Consider the following 22774-nt stretch of genomic DNA (forward strand, 5'->3'; position numbering starts at 1 on the left):
TGGAGGGAGTTACAATGAAGAAGAAAACTTACAGCTCAGTGTGAGATATCAATGCTCCTAAAAAGCATCCACAAACCCATCACTTGGGAGTCCTTCCTGGGGCTCCTTCTCAGCTCTCTTAGTGTTAAGCACTGGAGCGCCCCAGGGCACAGTCCTTGGACTGCTTCTCTCTTCTGTTTACACTTCATCTCTCGGTGCTGTCATCCAGTTTTACATCCTGATCCTGGTGACTCTCAAATTTATAACCCCTCCCATGGACTCCAGACTCATAAATACAACTGCCTGCTTGGCATCTCTATTTAAGACGGTTAATAGGCCCCCCCAAACTTTACGTGTCCAAAAATGAATTCCTGATCTTCCCCTCAAAACACGTGCCAGTCACAATCCCCCTCAGCTCATTTAATAGGCCCTTCATCGTTCCTATTGCTCAGGCAGAACCTTGGGGTCATCCTTGGCTGCTCCGTTTTTCTCAAACTCACAACCTGTCCATCAGGAAATTCTGTTGCCTAATTTAAAACAAAAGACCTCAACTTCACGAAAACTCCACAAGTACTGCCCTGATCCAAATGACTGTCACTTCAACTGAATTACTTCACCAGCCTGCTAAATGAGCTCCTTGTTTCTACTTTTACTCTTTAATCTGTTCTCAACACTCCCAATGCAGTAACCAAAGTAATTCTATCACAATATAGCTGCTGGCCTGCTCAAAATCTTTCCATCATACACCAGGTAAAAGGGAGTTATCACAATGGCTTCCAAGGCCCTTTGTGATCTTGTCTCCCGTCATTTCTCTGACATTATCTCCCCTCACTCACCATGATGTAGCCACACTGATCTCCTTGCTACTCTTTCTACAAAACAGGCACACTCCCACTCAAACCTTCGCACTTGCTATTTCCAAATATTTGGAATATGGGCTCCAAAATATTTGCATGGCTTGATATCTCACCTCCTTCCGGTCTTTTCTACAATGTCCTGGACACATTATTTTAAACTGCACACCTCCACCCATACCATTTTATTTTCCTTTTCAGTGTATTTTTCTTCTGAGCACTTGTTACTTTCTAACATACTATATACTGTTTTCTTATTTATATTGTTTGTATTGTCTGTCTCCCTGGGTTCGAATGTAAGCTTAGAAATGCACAAATATATCCCTGGCATCTAAAACTGCCTGGCAGATAGTGAGCGCTCAATACACACGTGTAGAATAAGGTGAACAAATCGTGCATGATTCCTTCTCTCCTGCCTCTCTGCCACCCTCCTGACTCAGTCCAAAAGCCACACAGTCCTTTTTCTCCGGTATCAGCCCCTCCAGAGAAAGTAAGCAATTAAGAAAATAACTTCTCTACCTAAACACCCTTTTCATTATGCAGAGCAGTTAGACTCTTCTTTAACCCCTCTGCAACCAAAAGGCCAATTAAGTCTTCCCCAAGAAGGACAGGTGCCTTTCTCCAAAGAGTAAATTTTGTAGCCTCCCCCCTGCCACTCCCTAATATGAAGGTGATTACAAGTTTTCTAAGAGCATCCCTTTTCCCTCCTTGCTTCCGTTCTTCCACATCAGGAATTAGCAAACTACAGCCCAAGGGCCAAATCCTGCCTGCCACTGCTTTATGTAAGTAAGGTTTTACTGGAATACAGCCACATCCCTTACTTGGAATAATACTTTAATATAATTTGATAGAAGAAAATTATAAACATCAAATTAACAAAAAATAGTGAAATACAAAAAACATTTTTCACTGGATTTGACGATCTTCTAGGGGCCACAGGCCTCAGGTTAAGGGTTTCTCCTTACATATCTAGCAACACTGAAGACACTACTGGATACATAAAAGACAACAGTCTTTGAAATGGAAGTGGAGCAGACTAGCAAGATGTTTGCTCATTCATTTAGTCAGTCGGTCATTTTTATTCTAATGTTGACCATATCTGAAGTTACAACTTGTATATATATCATTATACAGTCTGCAAAGAACAGTGGCAGATTAGACTTCTGACTTTTTATTGTAAAATCTAACGGTTTTTAGGAAGTCAATAAATATGTTTGCTTTCTTTCAACCATTTCTCAGAATTTTCTGCTATCTACAGCTAAATGATTACACTTACAGCACAAACTTATAATGTCCTTTATAAATTTCAAAGTAGCTTCCCATCTATTTAATTTCATTTTATCCCCTAACCAGAAACAGAGAGTTATTTCTAATAAACACATTTCAAAATGTGAAACTCATGCACTACAAGACACACATAGAGATGGATAGAAAGGAATGTGCAAAGTAAAATATTTGAAATGCACCAGGGGAACTTACTTTTTAAAGGGATCCAGAGTGGCTGCTTTTGGAAATAAAGGCTCCTTTCATGGGTCAACAATGACAAGAACACGAAGACTAGAGACAGACCTAAGTTTGAATTCCAACTTTACCGTTCTCTCTGGCTTCATTATCCTCATCTATAAAACAGGAATAATACCATCTCACAGTTATTGGACAGTGAAATGTGACATAAAATGCCTGGCCAACAGAGGATGCATCTAGTTCCTTTCCCTTTTATATAGCGAATGATTTTGTATTTGTAGATTTTTATACAGCACATTTTCTTTAAATAGAGCTCACTCACTGCTATAGATTTACATGTGTCCTCCTAAAATTCACATGCTGAAACCCTAAACTCCAGCATGACTATAGTTGGAAATGAGGTCTTTAGGAGGTAATTAAGGTTGAATCAGGTCATAAAACCTAACCCAATAGCATTTGTGGCCTTATAAGAAGAAGCAGAGAGAGAAAGATCTCTTTCTTTCTTCCCACATGCTCGCACAAAGAGGTCATGTGAGCACACAGTGAAAAAAGGCAGCCGTCTACAACCAAGGGAAGAGGTCTCAGAATGAAACCTACCTTGCAGCCACCTTGATCTTGGACTTACCAGCCTCCAGAATTGTGAGAAATAAATTTCTGTTAAGTCACCCCATTTATGGTATTTTGTCATGGTAGCCCAGGCCATTTGATACACTCGTAAGAATTTTTTTCTCATCTAAATAAACAAAATACCACAATTTATAGGAAAGTGGGTGAGGATGGCATAAAAGGGCTATACATATTTTATTTTTCCAGTTCACCATGACACTTTAAATAATAATATGCAAAATGCTATGGATTTTTAAATGTGAAGAATTAGACTGATTAATTTCCCACCTGTCCCTGAGAAACTAGTAAATGTTTAAGGCTTGGTAGTAAAGCACTGATTCAAAGAAATTCATACATAGTCTAGAACTTTTAAGCAATTAAAAAGATAACAGACCACGCACCCTAACAGCCAGTAGGTGAACTGGGAGCCGCGGAGGTCACCGTGGGGAGGCGGGGCGGGGGCAGCAATGGCAGCCTCCTTACAGCTCCGTGGAGCTGCCTCTGGCCTCCGGTACTGGAGCTGCCGGCAGCAACCGGCGGTGGCCAGCCTTGCAGCGGTGTATTCTAGGTCAATGGCTTCTAAGACTCCAGTTGCATTCACTGGAGTAGGCAACATGGGGAATCCAATGACAAAAAAATCTCATGAAACATGGCTATCCACTCATTATTTATGATGTGTTCCCTGATGCATGCAAGGAGTTTCTAGACGCAGGTGAACAGGTAGTGTCTTCCCCAGCAGATGTAGCCAAAAAAGCTGACAGAATTATTACAATGTTGCCCACCAGCATCGATGCGAAAGAAGCTTGTTCTGGAGCAAATGAAATTCTGAAAACAAGTGAAGAAAGGCTCACTCTTAATAGATTCCAGTACTGTTGATCCTATGGTTTTGAACGAATTGGCCAAAGAAGTTGAGGAAATGGGAGCAGTTTTCACGGATGCCCCTGTTTCTGGTGGTGTGGGAGCTGTTCGGTCTGGGAGCCTCACATTTGCGGTGGGAGGAGTCGCAGAAGAATTTGCTGCTGCCCAAGAGCTGCCGGGGTGCGTGGGCTGCAATGTGGCGCGGCGTGGAACTGCTGGGACTGGGTAGGCTGCGAAGATCTGCGACAACTTGCTGTTAGCTATCAGTATGGCTGGGACTGCTGCAGCTATGCATCCGGGAATCAGGTAGGGCCTGACCCCAAACTCTTGGCTAAAATCCTAAATATGAGCTCAGGATAATGTTGGTCAAGTGACACTTATAATCCTGTAGCTGGGGTGATGGATGGAGTTCCCTCAGCTAATAACTATCAGGGTGGATTCGGAACAACACAGGACTCTGCTGCCAGCACGAAGAGCCCAATCCTTCTGGGCAGTCAGGCCCATCAGATCTACAGGATGAAGGGCTACTCCAAAAAAGACTTCTCATCCATGTTCCAGTTTCTGTGAGACAAGGAGATGTTCTGAGTTTGCCCTTTGGCTGTGGACACTGTTGGAAACCAAACTCTACCTTGGAGCCCCTCACAGCTCACTCCACAAGTAAATGGGCTTAATCAAAGGTCACCTGTCTGCTTCTGATTGTCTAGGTCACAATAAACCCTGGGATTTTCCACCCATTTTTAACTGCTTATTCTTTTTATATATTTAGCAAACACATATTATCTGAATTTTTTTTTTCTGCAAGCCACTGATGGTCTCTGCTAGCTAGCTGATTGACCTTTCTCAAAAGTTTGATTCCTAAGCATTGTCAGTTAAAACGTTGCCTACTTCAAACAGGATATTATTTACTCCATTTTACAAATAAATCCACATTTTTTTTCCATGGGATAAAACCTATCCTGGAGGAAAGAAAAGAAATCGGTGTGAGGCAAGGAGTTAGAGAAAGGGGAAGTATAGTGAATTACTCCCTGTGTCCCTCAGAAAGTTTGTCCTGCTAACCCAGTGGTGGTATTCTTGCATTCTGAGGTTACTGGTTTATTTTCCAGGAGTTGGTAAAGCAAGAGAACTCCTTGCTGCATGCTATGTAACTTGAACTCTGTTACATTACCTTGGTGTGCCCCTCTTATAACAACTCCCAATACTTAGCAAACTTATTTTTTATATTTTTGCTTCCTTGTACATTCTTACTACATTTTGACTTCAAAAGAATGACATCTTTAGAACTGTCTCAGAGCCAACGATGATATGTGCTTTAGAGAATTATTATATTATCCTAAATATAACCATATTATTTTGAATTCAAATAAATTTCTATGCTGATAATTTAAAAAAAAATAATAGAACTACTGGCAAAACCTTTAAAACATTTACAATATCTAATGACCATTTTTACAAACTTTTGAAAAACATACATGAATAGTACCATTAAATGGGTTAGTTTTCCAACTTATATTTAGAGTTCCCACATTATCAGTGCCTGATACATGGCTGAAACTCAATAAATATATTCTGAATGAACACTACAGCCAATAACCAAACACAAAACGCCCACTCTTGAAAGACAAATGTGGTTGAAGGAGAAAACCATATCATGGGAAGAAATTATCAGTAGAATTCTCAACATTGAAACTTTAAAAATAATTATTTAACTTTCCTCAAAGAATACAGTTAATTCATATTTTTCTTTTGGAGAGACAACATAAACCCAAAATCTACTTGACTAAGTTGTTTATATAAGTTTTTGGAATACAGTTCAATGAAATGCAACTTCAATCACACACTGAATCACACAAATGTCTTTAAGTACTCAGTTTTTACACCCTAAAGGGTTATATATAACCTGTCAATCATCCAGCAAGAGTAAGAAGTCCCTTGTTTGCTATGAAAAACTCATAAAGAAGGCTATGAGACCCAATCACTTTTCATCATTATTAAGTCCGTGTTAGTCTTTATTAAAACAAAATCCAAATTTCAGACACTGAATTACATGATATATATAAGAATATACAAAAGTAAAAGAAAAAACAGCACATATCGACTACACTAGCATAGCAGACATTTCAACTGGTTATTCTATCCCAAATCCAAATGTTCACATCCAGGACGTCACAGAGGTAACCTCCTTTTGTACCTAAATTAAAAAGAAATCTATTTAATAGAAGAGAAAGAAACAAACAAACCAGAGTTGATTTGTAAATTGCCTAACAGTTTCAGTGTATTAAAATCCTAACCTAAGATATTGTGTATATGTGGGGGGTGTGTGTGTGTGTGTGTGTATGTATCCACAAGAAATTATTTACGTTTTAGAGAGAAGAAAAATGGCAAGGTATAGCGATAGACCTCATAAAGTCTCAAACAGAGAGCTGGAGGTTTCCTGGTACTGATTCCCATGTAAACTGAACACAAACTATCCATAACTGCCACCCTGCTTTAATATACATTTAATACTGCCATAACTTGAAAACTTGTATTCAGTAGGTAAATAGTCCAAATCTGGTTTCCTCTATGAAACTGACATTTCATTGCTGTATCACAACCTTGAATAGTTATTTCATCTGACCAAAGGGATTGGTCAAAAAATAAAAACAGTAAAAAGCAATGCTCAAAACTCAAAATCCTCAAAATTCAATATAATAATAATATTAGCATCCTCCAATTCCAATTCATTTTGTGTTCTTGGGTTCATATAAGCTCAACTGCTTCAAAAATGCTCAAGTCTGAGTTACACAGCATTCAGTGTTGCAGATGATAGCCTGCAGAGCTTGGCCCATCCTACTGCTAGGAGGTAAACTCGCACGTTCCTCTGGCCCTACAGGGTATAGTGTCCCTATCTGACTGTAATTGGGAAAGGAGGAAGTCAAGGCAGAGGCTATTCAGCTCCTATCTCCCAAAATCCACTCTATGTTTGAGCATGTTGAATGAAGAAAATAAGGGTGTTCATTTTTAAAATGATCAGAATCACAAGGGTTTCCTTAATTTTTATGTCTCTAATTAAAATAAATGCCAGCATACCACTAAAAACATAAAGAAAAATTGCGCTTTTCAGTTACCTTACTGAGCTCTGGAAACAGTTCTTGTATCACAATGTCCAATAAAACATAAGTCAGCTAAAACGCCAAAAAAATATTTTTTAAGGCATTAGACAAAAAAACCCCATAGAAACGATAAACACAAATTTAGCACTATGGTTACCGCTAAAGGGGAAGGCAGGGAATAAAACTGACAATATAAAACAAGCACAAAAGCAGTAGCTTCAATAGTATCCATAATGTTCTATTTTAAAGATGAGTTTTACATACACATGAGTTCATTTTACTATTATTCCTCATAATTCATTTTATGTTAAACATTTTATATGTAACAACAATTTTAAAGAAAACAAGCAGGATACAAAATTGTAGCTGTATTAAGATCTCAACGGGCTATGTAACAGACTATAATCAGTAAAATGTTAACTGTGGTTATTCTATGTAACCTGAATGAATGATGGAATTCTTGATATTTAAATTTTTACTTTTTTCATGAATTTTTAGTATATTCCAAATTTCTATAGTGAATATATATTTATTTTAAATCAAAACAGTTCATGTTATAAAGAAAAAAAGGTATTCAGCAAAAGAGAGTTATTAACAAAGATACTTTTTCCTATCCAAATGTTTGAATTACATTGCCTTCCTTTAGTATAGCATCACTTCACAGTTAATAATATACCAGACACCCTACTGTGTCATTTGCTAAACGTAGCCAACACTAGTCAACCTGCTTTAATGAATTTTACCTGCTTGTTGAGAACTGGCTGCTGTAAACCGTCAAAAAGAAGTCTGATGCTTTCATACTTGGCTTCTTCACCAATACACTTGACTATCAGATCTAAGCAAGAAAGCCACATGTGAAACAATTTTATATTATAAAGTGACTTATCATTTACTGGATCATAAAGCAAAATCTCCACTCTCTTTCCCGGGTATTATGCAAATACTGTAAATTAGCATTTCCTAAATCAGTGTTCTGGCAAGAAGCTCTTGGAAAAAAGGGTTCTGTGGTCAAGAAATGCAGTATTGGGAATCCTCCTTTGGGAGATTCACAATGCACAATGCATACTGCAAGCTCTGGGGAATGCTGCAGTAAAGAAATCTGTTTATACTATTAAGTGATAAAAGACAGTTGGAAAATAATACATATTTTATTATCCCATTCAAGTAAAACAAACAAAATAAAATGCTAAAATTATGCACGTACATTTGTACATACATGTATAGAGATACATAAAAACTGTCTGTGAGGATTAACACCAAACGGGAGCTCGTAGCTACTTCTGCACAGTGGGGACAGGATGGCTTCTACTTTTTACTCTCTCTGTTTTCATAATATTTGAATATCTTAATATTTTTAATAATTAATTTAATTTTATGGTGAACATAGACTCTCTTCAATGAATATGACCACTTTATTTCTGTACTTTTTGCATAATTAGTATTGACTATCTTACAGAACAATCTCCTGGGAAAATGTTTACACACTAATTTAGAGTCCCCAAAGTTCCAATTCATGTGTGACTACACAGCTGTCATGTATCACTCCTATTACCACAGTCAGTCCTTATTAAAATCTGTGCTGAATGTTTTCCTCCAAGCAGGAAAAGAAAATTATTTTTAAGTAAACAAGGTGCTCAAATATTTGTCCTTTCCACTCTGATCATAATGAAACTCTTAATGCTGTTCATGGAAAATGCTCATTTTATGTTTGCTTTTATAAGGTAAATCTAACCCTGAGAGGCAAAAGCCAAATTCAATTTATAATAAGTTTAGTAGATCCTTGATATTTATGCGTCTTTGTGAATCCTTTAATTCACCAATACTACACAGAATTTCCCAATTAATATGCATGAAGCATAATGGACAAAAATAAACGATCCTTTCAGATTCTTCATTACTAAGGAAGAAATGAGTAGAGGACAACAGAAAGCATGCTAAGCTTCCTCAGTAGCTAAATTACTTCTTCCCAAATGAAGTCTTGAAGTAGATGTGATTCAAATTCGTGCCTGAGCAAAATAAGAAATTATTACATTCACTGGCTTTCCATGTTGTTAAAACTAAGACTGTTATTAAAACTGTAAATGCTAAAGGTCACTATAATACAAAAGAAGTAAGAAATTACTTCATTATATACCTAGAGAAGATTCACTCAAAAACAGCTGTGGTTCACTTTCACATTCAGACCAGGGATTTAACTTAACTGTCTTCACAGAGCAGCAGGCTCATTCTGAGACTCATTTTTCAATGATGAGAATTCTCTAAGGTACTTTCCATTCTTACTCTATATTTTCTCCCTGGGCATTATTACCCACTCACACATGACTCCCATATATTTATCCTATATCATCATTCCTCCAATTTCCAAACCTGGATATTTAATTGCTTACTAGACATTTCCTCCTGAATAATGTATAGGCACTTCACATTCAAAATGTCCTAAACTAAATATCCTCTGCTTTGACCTCTTGACGTTTTTTCCTCATGTTTCCCATCTCAGTAAGAGGTTACTACCATTCATTCATTTAGTGGCCCAAGCCTACCTCCTTTATAAGAGAGGGGATCACCCTCCTCCTTTGAGATACTATGTAACTTGAACATGGCTCTATAATCACATGTATGTTTTATTTGTATGTCTACCTTCCTGCCAGACTGAGCTACCCAAGTACGATTTTTATATCCCTTGCGCTCTGCACAGTGCCTGGCACATGGAACGTGCTCAATAAACTTGGGATGAATGAATGAATTCTGACCTTTCACTCACACACACTAGTTTAGCTCTTCTCCTGGTGAAGTGCTTGGGCAGCAGGACTCCAACCGTCCCACAAACCTATCACTTTGATCAGTCTGATTCTAAATTATTGAAAGAATCCGACTATTGTGTGAGTAGAAACAGCCTTACCTTAAAGTTCTTAGTGCTAACATCATAAAAACCAAATTTTATTTAACCAATTGAGTTAATTTTAATTGGTTTCTGTAACTACTTCTAAAATTAAAACTCACAGTAAAAATTAGCCTCAATAATTACTATACATCATGACCTCAAAAGAGTGCTAATCTATATTAAACTACTTTTTAAATATTACATTACCTGGAATGTAATTCATCATTTCTTCAAAAGTCTGTTTTGCTCGTTTTTGCTTATCTTGGAGAGAGCGAGGTTCAGTGTTTTCACAAAATACAGCATCTAAAAAGAGACAAAAAGAAACATTTGCTGGAATTTTCACCTATTATATACAAAGTATTTCCTCATGGTAGAAATACTAATAAAACAAAGAAAAGCAAGACTTTTCGCTCTTTTAGGTCTAATTAAAATCCTTACGAGTACTCAAAACATGAAACAAACACATGAGAAAATACAAACCTCTGAGAAGTGTTATGAGTGAAACCAAACGGTGCTCCTGAAATAACTGTTCTAGTTTACAATGAAGATAGTAATCAGTGTACATTTCCAGGGTGTTTTTAAAGAGGATTCGAGTTCCCATTAAGAGATGATGAAGCCAGTCAGGAACCTGGAAAACCACCCGTCCTGAGAAGGATCACACAGAACACTTCATTAAGGTAAATAGATATCTGAACATTTTCCAATGCAAAAAATACAAATGGTCAATATTTTATTTGTAAACACTAATAACTTTAATATGTTCAAGATCAATTATATACATTGAATTCTTATTTTAAAAAGTACCTTCAATTAAAAAAGATTATAATGGGGCAATACTCAAGAGCATTAATTTGCATCACAGAAAAAATATAATACATGGATGAGAAACAGGTTTTAACAGTAACCACAGATATCTTACCTACATACATCAGGTAATCATAGACTCCTTCTAAAGTCATCATTTCCATAAAATAATTCTGATTTTGCTTTCTTTCTGTATTCTCAGCACGGTTTGCATTATTCTTAAACAGATCATTGAAAAGCTAAAGTAAAAGTTGAAATAAAAAAATATAGTTTATTACACCTGCTGATAATAATTACTAAGGGTAAAGTGATACAGAGCAAAGGCGTTTAAACTTTGTCCAATCAAAAGAGAATATTTTTAAAAACCCTACAATGTCACAGAGGTTAAGGTCTGCCCCCAAAATTCCACATTTACACCCAAAATTGAATTAAAAAATACAATATTTTGCGGGGGGCCAAAATATTAAATAAAAATCGACTTTCATTTTAGACATAACAGAAAATTCATTATCTATAAAGAACCCCTTTGATTTTTTACACCGAAAGGAGCAAATGAACATATCTACATAAAGATGCATAAAAACATCAATAATAGCTAATTTTAATTCTAACATGATTTAAAGATTATAAATCACTATTTAATTAAAGGATGTTTAGAGGTAAACATTAAGCTTTAAGCAAAGTTTATTTGGACAATAATAGTCAAAGCTCAGAAAGGCCTACTATATGAGACAAAAACAAGATATGAAGAATTACTTATAGCAAAAATGCTAAAATGCAACTAAATCGCAGCCCTACTTACCCCAAAAGTATGCCAAAAAAAAAAAGAGTCTATTATCATTAATAATAATCAAATAGCAGAAATTAAGGAACTAAAAACAAAAACTGATAGGGAATTCCCTGGTGGTCCAGTGGTTAGGATTCCGTGCTTTCATTGTCAAGGGCCTGGGTTCGATCCCTGGTCGGGGAACTAAGATCCTGCAAGCCACGCTGTGTGGCCAAATAAATAAAGAAATAAATCTAAAACAATTTTTTTTAACTGATAGAAAAGACCAACAAAACCAAATGATAAAACGGACAAAGGCTTTGGCAAGATTGATCAAAAAGGAAAAGGAAAGAAAAAGACAAAAAATGTCAGGAATAAAAGGGGACATAATTATAGATGTCAGAGAAAACAAAAAGAAAAACGGATATTATTGACAACTTCAGGCCAAAATTTTGAGAATTTTTTTAAAAACATAACCTATCAAAATCTGACTCATGAAATAATAAACCTGAAGAATATTATAATCATAAAAGAAATTAAATTGGTTGTAAAAAAAAAAAAACTTCCCACAAACAAAACTTGAGGCCTAAATGACTATTAACAGGTTATCACTTATTTAAAGCACTAATAATTCCAATTATAATTCTACCAGCAAATAGAAAAAGATTAATATAACCTTAATACCAAAACCTGACAAGGATACAATGAGAAAGAAAAATTATAGGCTAAGTACACCCATAAACATGGACTTAAATTTCCTTAACCTCATAAAGGATTTCTACAAAAAAAGCTACACTATTTATTATTTAATGGTGAAACACTGCAACCATTCCCTTTGTATAGCAGGTCCTAGCCATGAATGAAAGAAAACTGCCATCATTTGCATGTGTAAATCTAAAAGAATTAATGGATACGTTACTAAAATTAATATAAGTCTAGCAAGATTATTGAATTAAAAATTAATACACAACCATCAACTGTATTACTGTTTACCAACAATAAACCTATAAAGTGAAAAAAATTAAAGATACCCTTTATAGTGATAAACAAAATGAAGGGTTTTTTTTTGGGCTCACATAGCTCCCCATACTGGGTCCTACTCTGGCACTGAACTAAGCTTCTTGCAGACAGGTAATTTATCTTTATATTCCCAGTGCCTCTCCATAGCAGGCACACAATAAAGTATTTGTTCAATGAATCGATGAAATATTTTATAAGCCATTAAAATTATATAATACCAGCAAATAAATATATTATAGCAATTAATTCCTTGATTACTGGAAGTTGGTGATTTACAGCTTAAGAAAACCACTTTTAAAAATTCCCCAAAATACAGAATGATAGTTTACGAATACGGTTTCTAAAGAATTACTTACCCCAGGCTTCCCTGGTGGCACAGTGGTTAAGAATCTATCTGCCAATGCAGGGGACACGGGTTCGAACCCTGGTCCGGGAAGATCCCACATGCCGGGAAGATCCCACATGCCGTGGAGCAACTAAGCCCGTGCACCACAACTACTGAGCCTGTGCTCTAGAGCCCGTGCTCCGCAACAAGAGAAGCCACCACAGTGAGAAGACCACACACCACAATGAAGAGTAGCCCCAGATCGTTCCAACTACAGAAAGCCTGTGCACAGCAATGAAGCCCCAACAGAGCCACAAATAAATAAACAAATAAAATAAATTCATAAAAAGAGGAAAAAAAAAACCCACCCCGTTTAAAGCAAAGAACGAAGCAACTACATATACTCCTTATACTGTACAATTAATTTCCACATAAGGAAAATATAAAGTCCCATCCATTTCATTAACACAGGATTCTCCCTATAATGGAAAAGTCATCTCAAGTAGGACAGCTTCAAACTTAATGGCTCTCTGAGGCAATGCACAGTACCTTCTTATTATTTTCTGAAGTAGGGCTGAGAATGGTCAGTTCTGGTTTACTTGGTTTAGGCTTTGGAGATTCACAAGAATTAATGAAATTCATGATGAAAGGTTCCAAATGCTGACCTTTCTGTGGAGATCATGGTATAAAAATCAAGATTATGATTTTCATTATCATATAACCCATTAAAATTTATTGCTATTTAAATATGCTTATAACTATCATTTTATAGAATACACATAAATCAGTCATTCACCTCTTTTATTAGTTTTCCAGGAACAGACTTTATAATTTTCCCTGCAATTAAAAGTAAAATATTAATTTTAACAAGGCATAATATACCTCATAACTGCTCATATAAATACTTTACTAGGTAATTTAAAACACTAAACAGCCAAGTAAAAAGCAAAATGGTAAAAAAAATATTTATAATTGAGCATTTCACGCTTAACAAAAATCTACAATAAATCAGGTAGTCTTAACTATTTATAGATACAACATTTAGGATACTTTAAAGTAATCCAGTGGGCTGAGAGGCAGGTGAAGGGCTGGAACAAGCCAAGTGTCAATAACTATTGAAGGGATAAGGAGTTCACTATACAAATCTCTCTACTTTTGTGTATATTTGAAATTTTCCATTGAAATGTTTTCAAAACATTTTAAGCAATGGTGAATATATAAAGATATCTAAAAGTATGCAAAAGTTAGTCAAAAGGAAAAAGAAGCTCTAAAAGTTGCTACACTATTTAAATTGGCTATTTGAATAGTTTGCATTCTCAGCTTTAGATTAAGAATATATATTCTAATCCTGTTTGCCAGAATTTTCTCTTGATCGTATCTCCAGGTTCCTTTATTATAAAATATCAAACATCACGAGATTTTCTCAAGCATTTAGAAATGACTGTAAAAATCAGTCAAAGTTGATTAATATAATTTAAATTTCTTTCAGTCCGGTTTAGAAAAAAGTAGACTCTAATGGCAATAGCAAAAGGCAAAAACCCTCTCACCAGGCTATTTCTCCTATTTCTCCTATTTCTCCTTTGGTACCCCCATAAATTTCTCCTTTGGTACCCCCATAAATTACTCCTCCCACCTCAGAATTTCCCAAGTTCTTTGAACTACAGTGTTGCATCCTGTGCTTCTCTCTTCTACATGCTCTTCCTGAGCCAAATGTTTTGCTCAATCTGATTTCAAATAACATACAAATCTCTATTCTGTGCCTCTCTCCTGGCCTCTCCTACCTTATAAAACTTCCTCAACTGGATTCTATAAACTCAACAAGTTCAGAACTACTCTAAATTTATTCCATATCTCAGCAAGTAACAGCATTCATCCAGTTGTATAAACAGAAACCTGGATCATCATTTTTTTTTACTTTGGAAACTTGATTAAATGTTTATTCATTTTAATTCTGCCTTTTTAAACATTTTGAAGCCAATATATTGTGTTTTCCACATCTGAAATATTTTTTTAAATTTTATTATTTTTTGATCATTTCTTCTTAAGTCAAACCTAGTCAGTAACCAGGTCTACCCAATTTTATCTCCTAAACATTACGTATAACCAAATACAAAATGTTCTCACATTTTCCCTCGATAAGACACACACGAAATATTCTGGCTCAACTATATGTATTAATTTGGAGAGGGCTTCCCTGGTGGAGCAGTGGTTGAGAGTCTGCCTGCCGATGCAGGGGACACGGGTTCACGCCCCGGTCCGGGAGGATCCCACATGACGTGGAGCGGCTGGGCCCATGAGCCATGGCCGCTGAGCCTGCGTGTCCGGAGCCTGTGCTCCGCAACGGGAGAGGCCACAACAGTGAGAGGCCCGCGTACCGCAAAAACAAAAAAAAATTGTAGAGATACAGATAAAAGCCAAATGCCCACTTGTAATATTTATTCATTTAGTTCTATATATACTTAAGATGACATTATATAAAATATATTTAGAAATACTGCTTCTCTTCCATTATGATATTTAACAATTTTATTCAAACTTTTCCAGCTTATCTTATTGCTTAGTCTATACTGAACTTTATATAAAAGGAATCATGCTGCATACATTCTTCTGCCTCTTGCTTCTTTCATTCAACATCATGTTTTTAAGATTATCAACACTGTTCCAAGCAGCTACATGCCATGGGTATGCATTGCTCTAAGTATTCATTTTGTGAAACTACTATAATTTATGTCTACTCTATTGCTGATGAACATCTGCATTATTTCCAGTTTAGGCTACTATAAGCAATGCTGCTAAGAACATTGTTAAATATGAATACAAGATTCTCTAGAGTGTATATCTCAGAGAGGAACTGCTGGGTCATTCAGTTTTACACCAAACTGTTTTTCCAAGTGGTTTTCCTTTTTTTCTTAATTGAAGTATAGTTGATTTACAATATTATATTACTTGCAGGTGTACAACACAGTGATTCAATATTTTTATAGATTATACTCCGTTAAAGTTACAAGTGGTTTTCAAATTTATATTCCCATTAACAGTATATAAGAAGTCCTTCGGAGTTTTGATACATGGCTTCACTCTATAAATTATTTTTCTAAATTAATCTGAAAATACTGCTTCTTTTCTTTTCAGTTTATCTTCTTCTATATGATTATTTAAATTGACTTACCAAGATTTACGTCTGGTAGTATCTTATCAAGAAATTGTGTTTCCCCACCATTGGGGGAGAGAAAATCTGCCAGAAGTTGACTATTACTCAATTCTGGATGCTGCAGAAGTTTCTTGATGAACAAAAACAGAAAAAAAGGGGGGGAAAAAACAGTTTTAACAATCTAGAAGAGTGATGAAAACTACATTAAAATTATTTTTTTAACCAAGAAAACAATTTTAAATCCTCAAAGGCTATTTCATATTCAGAATAATAACAAAGCACATTTATAGAAAGAATAGCATCATATAAGAGGGTAAGACCTCTATAGTCACACATGAATGGGTTTGAATTCTGCTCTTCCATTTGCTAGCCAGCTGTCCCTAGAAAAGTTCATATATTGCCTAAGAGTCAGTTTCCTGATGTGTAGAATGAAGATAACACTACCTACTTACAGTATTGTTAGATGAGGCACAGTACCTGATACACAGGAAGGAAGATTAAACATTAGCTAATATTATTTCTCAGTTTCTCAACTATAAAATAAGTATTACAATATCATACATCTATCTTGATAATTAAAGGAAGCTGGTATAAAGGGTTTTGCAGAGAACTAAACGTGGAAATGTGAAATAACTTGGAGACTCTGTTGCCTGATCTGCTTGCAACACTATTTCTTCTTACAAGACAAACTGAAGTCTTAAAGTGAGATTTAACCCAGTCTTACCTAATATTCAGTTTTGTAACTATGAAAGAGTTAAAATGAAATACCAGTACTGCAACATTTAACTCCATATTACCAAAAAATATTTCTTCTAGAATGAGGTTCTCTAGTTCTTAGAATTAGTCGGTTCAAATAATGGGTTTAATGATATCAACAAAACCACAGGTTAACACTAGCATATGCTGTGTTCAAATATCCTTGTAATAGTTAATGTTTATGTCATATTTCAATTTTCATATCACCAAAAAGTTATGAAAAAAATACCTTCTGGGTTGAGGTATTCATTGGCTCAAATACAGAAAATATAATGTAAACACCCCTTTACACTGTTGAATATTTTTAATTTAAAAAGTACTTATTGTTGGCTAAAAGGCATCCAAATTTAACTGAATTAACACTTAATTAAAACTACAAAATTCCATGTCCAAATAAAGGAGATTTTAAATTTTTTAAATTTATTTTTTTATTTTTGGCTGTGTTGGGTCTTCGTTGCTGTGCACAGGTTTCCTCTAGTTGTGGCAAACAGGGGCTACTCTTCATTGCAGAGCACAGGCTTCTCATTGTGGTTGCTTCTCTTGTTGCGGAGCACGGGCTCTAGGCATGCAGGTTTTAGTAGTTGTGGCACGTGGGCTCAGTAGTTGTGGCACGTGGGCTTAGTTGCTCCACGGCATGTGGGATCTTCCCAGACGAGGGATCAAACCCGTGTCCCCTGCACTGGCAGGCAGATTGTTAACCAGTGCACCACCAGGGAAGTCCAGGAGATTTTTAAAAAATAAATAAAATTATCCAGTTTTTGATCTTATTTACTTGATTAAAGAAAAATGGTCATTAACTTTAGAAGAGTCTCAAGTAGGTAACTTTTAAGCAGACTGCACCAACAATGGAAATAGCAATTACATTGTTTACACAACACAATGTGCACACACTGAGAAAAACGGAATTCAATTCCAAGTGGTGAATGGTGGCAGAGTCAGGAGATCCCAAGTAATTAAAAAAAAATGTACAGTTGCAAAAAAAAATAATAATTAATAAAACAGGAGGGAAAAATCCCAGAGTTCAGAAAGTGCTAAACACAAAATCAAACAAAAAATAAGGAAAAAAAAAAAAACAACCCAGTATTCTTAGAATGCATTTAATGTTTTACATCAAAAGTTTTTTCTTCCTCTCTCTCTCACTCTCTTTTTCTCTCTCTAACTTCCCACATCAAAAGTTTTAAACTATGCCCAATACAAGACATTTTTTCCTCTGAGAAAATATATGGTATTTCACTGGTTATCAAATTTCTTTTAAAAAGTACTCTTGACAATAACTCATTTCCACATGGGAAAAAATTTTTTTAATAAAGGATTCTAGAAATCCACATTGACAGGTATTGTAAGACACAGCACATATGTATGTACAAGAGAAAAGGAGACAAATTAGAGGATGTTTTAAATTAAGTTGGAGCTGTACCTGTAGATACTCCTGAAACTCTTCTCTCTTAGACTTTAAGAACTCATAATTTTTTGGGCCAATGATCCTCTTGGAAGGAAGCTGGGCATCAGGAAATGTACCTGAAATTAATATATATGAAAGTTATTACTGTGTTCTGCTATTATTTTTTAAACCTAATTTATAATTTACTATGGCAACTTCAGATTCCCAGTGCTGCCTTGTAGAGATGTGGCATTATCCTTTATACAATTTTGACAAAATCAGAGAGCTTCAAAAGTCAGAAGACCAGACCAAAGAACTTGACTCTACTGATATCCAAAATATCACCACCCTTCATTGACACAGATTTATTTAGCCTTCTATACTAGTAAAAAAGCTTCAAAAACTTATCATGAGATTATTTTGAAATTGGTGGGATTCTATTAGATAAAATCTTACTGAAGAAATACCTACTCTCTCACGGAGAAAATGGCAGCATTTTGCCAATGCTATATAAGCTTAAAAACAAAATTTAAAAACCATGGACATGTTTTCTCAGACAGGGCCAACTTTGGACATTTTAGTACCAAAAAGGAAAAATATTGTTGGGAATCCAACCAACTTTGATTGGTCCAGGATTTTAAATTACGGAGATAAATGATCTTTTCTCAACTCTAAATCAAAAGGAAAAGTCTCAGAGAAAGACCAAGACAAGGATGGCATTGTATCAGACTGGCAAAGGCAAAGAGAAAACCATTTAAGGACAAGTACAAACTCAAAATCTAGACAAAAAAGTAGATTTGTGGGACCTTGTATTTTTTATCTTTCTATAATCTCCTTATTGTGGGCTTCGTTCTTATAGCAGAGTAGAGAAGTTTTCCTGCCCTTTACAATTCAAAACCAACCTGAATTTGGATCAGGGGACACTCCACAGAACTTTTCTAAAATCAAAAGATTCAGAATACACAATTCAAGCTCAGCAATTTACATACAAAATGACTAGAAATACTTCATGACTATAAACCTAATATTAACTAAAATAAATGGACAGATAAGAGAGACTGAGAGGTGAGAGGAAGACTGAAAAGAGTGCTCTGCTTTTCTGATTGATCTACCCTTAAAAGAAACACACAACTACAAGGTTTTTTTTCCATATCGAAATCTAAGAGCTAAATCAAAACATTTGTCATGTTACATAGAAACATGTTTACCACAGAAGATGATGGCAAAAGAAAAGAGCAACTCAAATGCCTGGTTTAAATTCTCTGCCACTGTCTTTTAAATTTTAATATCATTATTGCTTGAAAAGCAATAAATTTGCATTGTAAAAACTTAAAAAATATAAATAAGCAGAAATGAGATAAAAACAGTACATTCCTATCATCACTAGTAGTGTACACAAGTGTCACTGTTACATTTCCTTAGTACAGTTACTTAAAATTAGAAAGTAATTTCAGAAAGCTGGTTCAACAGCTTTCAAGAAAGCTAATGCTGAAATGTAATGTTTTATACAAAAAGGACAACATACCATGAAATTCTGTTAGTTTTGACTCAAGTACATAGAATTCAAGGTATCTTCTATAGACAGACCAATGTTCAGGCTCATGCCCAACTGCAAAATGAATGAATACACACTGAGAAATAAACAATTTTACAAACTACTACTAAAAGAATGCACTATTTATAACATTAAGTATACAAAGCTGGAAATTATTCCAGTCTTAATAATTTATTATTTCTTGGGAATTCCCTGGAGGTCCAGTGGTTATGACTCCACACTTCCACTGCAGTGGGCATAGGTTCGATCCCTGGTCAGGGAACTAAGATCCCACAAGCTGCACAGTGCAGCCAATAAAAAAAAGAAAAGAAAGTGCCTTGGGCTTCCCTGGTGGCGCAGTGGTTGGGAGTCCGTCTGCCGATGCAGGGGACGCGGGTTCGTGCCCCAGTGCGGGAAGATCCCACATGCCGCGGAGCAGCTGTGCCCATGAGCCATGGCCACTGAGCCTGCGCGTCCGGAGCCTGTGCTCCGCAACCGGAGAGGCCACAGCAGTCAGAGGCCCGCGTACCAAAGAAAAAAAAAGAAAAGAAAATAAAGTGCCTAGACTACATGTAAGAAAACTCGTTTGCTAATCTAAAAGCATGCTGGAGGGGCAGGGGACAGCTGAAACTCTCCCAAGATGCAGGCAGGGGCAGATGCCATTACTGTCTCCCCACCTACCCTGCTAGCACAGGCAGACAAGCTTGGAAATGGCACCCCCCAGCCTTGCTTGGATAGGCAGGGGTAAGTGGTTGCAGCACTAACCCACTGCCTTGCTGAAGCCAGAGTGGTTGCAGCGCTCCCTGGCTCCCGGGCTGTGACTGGCAAGCACGAGCAGCTGCAGCATTCTTCCTCTCCCCGCCTAAAGCCAGCTCACTCACATAGGCAAGGCACTCTCCCACTGCACTGCTGAGAGCTGCAAGCACAGGCAGCCTTTCTGACACTGGCCAGCATGCCCTGCCCCCTACACTCACCAGCTGCCTTGCTGAAGCCAGCAGGTGTGTGCAATCCACACAGGGGACACCCCTTGATCACTTGGCCCTGGTGGCTAAGGGAGCTGGCAATACTGAGCTCCACGGGACTGTACCAGTTGGAAAGACAGTTCCTGGAAAGGCACACCGCCCCCCAGGGACTGCACAGACAGCACACTAAATAAACCCCCAGTCTTCCTGTGAAAAAGGCCTATTTACTTAGCTTGGAGCTTCAGCCTGAAGGACAGGCTTCAGATTTTCCACACATCTAGGAGCTAAGGAAGAGCACCCAGAGAACGTAAGCAGGGAGACACCATCCCTGCACACCCCCTTGGCCTCACTACAGCTCAATAAGAACTCTCAGGAGCTCATACACTCGTCTAAGCAGCTATGCACCCCGAGGACACCTACAGATCTCCTGGAATGGAGGCAGGTAGGGATTTTGACTGTGGCCCTGCAGGACTGTATATATCTGCCTACTTTAAAGGCTGCTGCCTAAGTGTCTGGCTTCCCATCAGCCTGAAACGAGGCGATAAACGGGATTCCTCCCCTTGGAACACTAATAGGTCTTGGCACATGCTCCATAACAGGCATATATCAAGAATAAATCAGGCAGTTTAGACAATCACAAAGGTTCAAAAGACAAAGAAGACCTAGGGCAAGGTTGAATTAGAGGGCTAATCACCTACACAGGCCACTCTTCAAGATTGAGAGAGGTAGCTGTTTCCCCTAATACACAGAAAGAAGCACAGAGTCAAGTAAAATGAGGAAATAGGGCTTCCCTGGTGGCGCAGTGGTTGAGAGTCCGCCTGCCGATGCAGGGGACACGGTCCGGGAAGATCCCACATGCCGCGGAGCGGCTGGGCCCATGAGCCATGGCCGCTGAGCCTGCGCGTCCGGAGCCCATGCTCCGCAACGGGAGAGGCCCGTGTACCACAAAAAAAAAAAAAAAGAAGATAACTTATGGGACCTATAGGATAATATCAAGTGAAATAACACTCGCATTATAGGGGTCCCAAAAGGAGAAGAGAAAAAGGGGCAGAAAAGTTATCTGAAGAAATAATGGCTGAAAACTTCCTTAACCTGGGGAAGGAAACAGACATCCAGGTCCAAGAAGCCCAGAGAGTTCCAAATAACAGGGTCCTCCACAGATCTTTCCTGGATAGCCACAGCTCTATTCCTGGCTTCTGCTGAGATGATTGATCCATGAGTCACATGCCTGATCTCTTCAGCAAACCATTGTTCAGCCACACCCTTGGCTTTTTTCCAGAGCATGATATATGGATAGTTTGAGAATTTTCCAAACCTTCAAGTTCTAGTTCTTTTTTTTTTTTGACTATCCCTATGTCTATTGTTTTTTTAACACTTTTATTGGAGTATAATTGCTTTACAATGGTGTGTTAGTTTCTGCTTTATAACAAAGTGAATCAGCTATACATATACATATATCCCCATATCTCCTCCCTCTTGTATCTCCCTCCCACCCTCCCTATCCCACGCCTCTAGGTGGTCAAAAGCACTGAGGTGATCTCCCTGTGCTATGCGGCTGCTTCCCACTAGCTATCTATTTTACATTTGATAGTATATATAAGTCCATGCCACTCTCTCACTTCGTCCCAGCTTACCCTTCCCCCTCCCCGTATCCTCAAGTCCATTCTCTACTTCCACGTCTTTATCCCTGTCCTGCCCCTAGGTTCTTCATAACCAGTGTTTTTTGTTTGTTTGTTTTTTAGATTCTATATATGTATGTGTTAGCATATGGTATTTGTTTTTCTCTTTCTTACTTACTTCACTCTGTATGACAGACTCTAGGTCCATCCACCTCACTACAAATAACTCAATTTCATTTCTTTTTATGGCTGAGTAATATTCCATTGTATATATGTGCCACATCTTCTTTATCCATTCATCTGTCGATGGACACTTAGGTTGCTTCCATGTCCTGGCTATTGTAAATAGAGCTGCAACGATCATTGTGGTACATGACTCTTTTTGAATTATGGTTTTCTCAGGGTATATGCCCAGTAGTGGGATTGCTGGGTCATATGGTAGTTCTATTTTTAGTTTATTAAGGAACCTCGATACTGTTCTCCAAATGACTGTATCAATTTACATTCCCACCAACAGTGCAAGAGGGTTCCCTTTTCTCCACACCTTCTCCAGCATTTATTGTTTGTAGATTTTTTGATGATAGCCATTCTGATTGGTGTGAGGTGACACCTCATTGTAGTTTTGATTAGCCAAAACAATCTTGAGAAAAAAGAACAAAGCTAGAGGTATCATGCTCCCTGATTTTAAACTGTACTACAAACCTATAATAATCAAACAAGTA

At 37.1% G+C, this 22774-nt stretch overlaps 1 protein-coding gene and 1 pseudogene across 7 annotated transcripts in view; one reads left to right on the forward strand and one right to left on the reverse strand.

Annotated features, from left to right (window-relative positions):
- Window positions 1-1747: 1747 nt before the first annotated feature.
- LOC307195184 (3-hydroxyisobutyrate dehydrogenase, mitochondrial-like) lies at window positions 1748-5620 on the forward strand (annotated as a pseudogene). Its single transcript has one exon. The product of its transcript is annotated as a 3-hydroxyisobutyrate dehydrogenase, mitochondrial-like (transcript).
- A 134-nt stretch (window positions 5621-5754) lies between these two features.
- Window positions 5755-22774, reverse strand: part of SNX14 (sorting nexin 14) — a 68487-nt gene continuing 51467 nt past the window's right edge. For all 6 annotated transcript variants that reach the window (XM_079939153.1, XM_079939154.1, XM_079939157.1 and 3 more), the window contains 11 exons: window positions 19463-19546; window positions 17974-18074; window positions 15819-15930; window positions 13446-13486; window positions 13199-13318; window positions 10654-10777; window positions 10215-10379; window positions 9942-10037; window positions 7597-7688; window positions 6869-6925; window positions 5755-5949 (listed from right to left, as the gene is read on the reverse strand). In XM_079939153.1, coding sequence (XP_079795279.1) covers window positions 5911-5949; window positions 6869-6925; window positions 7597-7688; window positions 9942-10037; window positions 10215-10379; window positions 10654-10777; window positions 13199-13318; window positions 13446-13486; window positions 15819-15930; window positions 17974-18074; window positions 19463-19546 — 1031 coding nt within the window. In that variant the 3' untranslated portion in view covers window positions 5755-5910. The remainder of the gene's footprint in view (window positions 5950-6868; window positions 6926-7596; window positions 7689-9941; window positions 10038-10214; window positions 10380-10653; window positions 10778-13198; window positions 13319-13445; window positions 13487-15818; window positions 15931-17973; window positions 18075-19462; window positions 19547-22774) is intronic.

Source organism: Stenella coeruleoalba, assembly GCF_951394435.1.
Source record: "Stenella coeruleoalba genome assembly, chromosome: 12".
NCBI lineage: Eukaryota > Metazoa > Chordata > Mammalia > Artiodactyla > Delphinidae > Stenella > Stenella coeruleoalba.